A 2,500-nucleotide genomic window follows, 5' to 3' on the forward strand; every position below is an offset into this window, starting at 1 on the left:
CGCCAACTGAGCCAAGGATCGAACCAGCTACCCAGTGACCTTCTTGCTGTGAGGCAACAGCACTACCTACTGCACCACTGCGTCGCCCCAATAATAATAATAAAATAAAAAAACTTTGTTTTGTCCTGTTTTTAGTCCAAATATCCAGCTTTGTGACAAGTGAAGAGTGAGTAAATGATGACAGAATCGTCAGTTTTGAATGAACTATCCCTTTAATGTACGCCTGCAGAATATTTGCAAGTTTTTTTCTGCTTGCTGCAGGAAAACTTCAGCTAGTTGAAAGAAGTATATCAAATACATCAATAAAGGAGCAATTCCATGCAACTGTCAACCTTGCCATGAAAAAAAGTATGTTTTTACCAACATATGGTACCCTTTTTAATTTTTTTTTGTGTAATCAAGTTTTTTTACAGTAGTTTAGAAATGCGCAAAACTGCATCTGTCAATGTTTTCAAAATATTATATTTAATTTACCAAAATCACACAAGTGCCAATTTCACATCCGTCACATCCATAACACAGAGATGTCACATCCATAACATCTCTTTTTCCTCATAAAGGCAACAATATTAAATAAAATAAAATCAATAATTTTTGTTCTTTTGTTCTTTATTTTGTTTATCATTATTTCTTTTGGGTTGAGCAGTTTAATTCACAGAATGTTTACTAAGTATGCTGTATACTGTAATCTTTCAGACTGTTTTGGTCACATCCATAACGCATGTTTATTTCCCTCATGTAAAGTACAAAACATGTTTACAGACAGATATTTTTCTGCTTTCATAACTCTGTGGTTAATTGTTCTGGAAATTAATGTTTCAATATAATGTTAACACATACTTTCTATGCGTATTTATGTTTTGAGTTTTTACTACGAACGTCACATACATAACGCTGGAATAGCTCAAAGAAAATACTAAAGAAATGGATGCTGAAGTGTGCAATAATTCAGCATTCAAGTCTAAAACAACACTTGATCATTCAATGAGAGATATGCAGAAGCAAGTATTTGAAATAAGACACAAACATTGCGCAATTTCCTCCCCCAAAAAAAGCATGCTAGGTTTATAAACCCAATATAAACATGAAACAGCCTTTATCTGAAGTCCAACCACACACCCTCTCTCTCTCTACCAGTGTTTCGCACTTTAACAGCCACAACGAGCATTCAAATGATCTTTACTCTCACTAAACACACACACAGCACACAGGTTAGAGTGTTACACACACACACACACTTCCTCTATATGTGGTGTGCAGAGGGGAACCTCCATGTGACAGAAAAGGAAGCAGCAAGTTAACACTTACACACACATACACACACAAGCATGCATCTCAGGACAGCTCTTTCACAAAATCAATCACACACACTGAGGTAAAGTTGATTTAATAGTCGCACGTTCAGTCTTACTATCATTTCAGGCGAGTGTTCCTAAATGTTGAACTCATTAGCAGCTAATAACTATCAACGTACAGCTAATTAAATAGTGCTAATGTTGTTTTGAATGTTGAATATTAATAGTAGCATCATAAATAAAGCAAAGTGCGGATATAAAACTGACCTCAATCAAACACACACACACAAGCACGCAATTCAAGGCATTTCCTTTACAGAGTCAATCCCTGAAGCCCTGACACACACACACACAATAACGCAGCGCTGCATTACCGGTGCAGTTGTGGTTCAGCATGGCCGTAGAGTTGCACGCTGGAGCTAAATCTGTCGTACTGTCCTCCATTCTTCACTGCTGTGTTTCCTTGCGTCTATCTGTCTGTCTTTTCCCGAAAGTCTCTGTTTTCTCAGTCTAACACACACACATTGTTTCTTCGGGACGGTGCTGCTCATACAAAAAAGCCCGAGCGAGCGACTGAGCACTCGAGAGCGAGAACAAGGGAAACCAGAGGAGGAGGAGATAAAGGGATAAAAAAAGAAAATCTTGCTTGGCTAAGGGAGTGGCTAAAGCTGCTCTGCTCACACGTCTGCCGTTCCACACACACACACACACACTGTAAGCTGTTGTACTGTGCACTGGGACGGGGGAGGGTCATGAGGAAAGAGGAGGAGACCACGTGGAGGTGTCAAAGCAAGAAGAAACCGGCTGTAAAACATGACGACTCAATAGATTAGAATTGAACATAAATATTCAATATGAGATCAATTCTGTGCAAATGTTTTCATAAAAATAGCAAAACCCTTTGAGATGGTTATGTAACGTAATTTCTCAATTTATGCTTATTAACGCATCATTTACAGCTGTACATATGTTATAAATAGGTTTTTTGATTCTGTTAGAATACATTTTAAAGAAATATAAGAAAATTATTACATTTGGAGGACAAAGGGGAAAGCTTCCAAGCCTAGGAACACCATCCCAACTGTGCAGTATGGGGGCGGCAGCAGCATGTTGTGGGGCTGTTTTGCTGCAGGAGGGACTGGTCCACTTCACAGCATAGATGGCATCATGAAAAAAGAACACTATGTAGAAATACTGAAGCAACA

At 38.4% G+C, this 2,500-nt stretch overlaps 2 protein-coding genes across 3 annotated transcripts in view; one reads left to right on the plus strand and one right to left on the minus strand.

The window, feature by feature from the left end:
* The window catches only part of arfgef3 (ARFGEF family member 3), a 973,876-nt gene that overhangs the window by 516,880 nt on the left and 454,496 nt on the right, over window positions 1-2,500 (plus strand). The window lies entirely within an intron of this gene.
* The window catches only part of eml4 (EMAP like 4), a 110,349-nt gene that overhangs the window by 70,552 nt on the left and 37,297 nt on the right, over window positions 1-2,500 (minus strand). The window contains 1 exon segment of one of the 2 annotated variants that reach the window (NM_001442702.1): window positions 1,670-1,870. Coding sequence (NP_001429631.1) covers window positions 1,670-1,739 — 70 coding nt within the window. The 5' untranslated portion in view covers window positions 1,740-1,870. 2 annotated transcript variants of the gene reach the window in all.

This window comes from Danio rerio, chromosome 13, assembly GCF_052040795.2.
Source record: "Danio rerio strain M-AB ecotype USA chromosome 13, GRCz13ab, whole genome shotgun sequence".
Taxonomy (NCBI): Eukaryota; Metazoa; Chordata; class Actinopteri; order Cypriniformes; family Danionidae; genus Danio; species Danio rerio.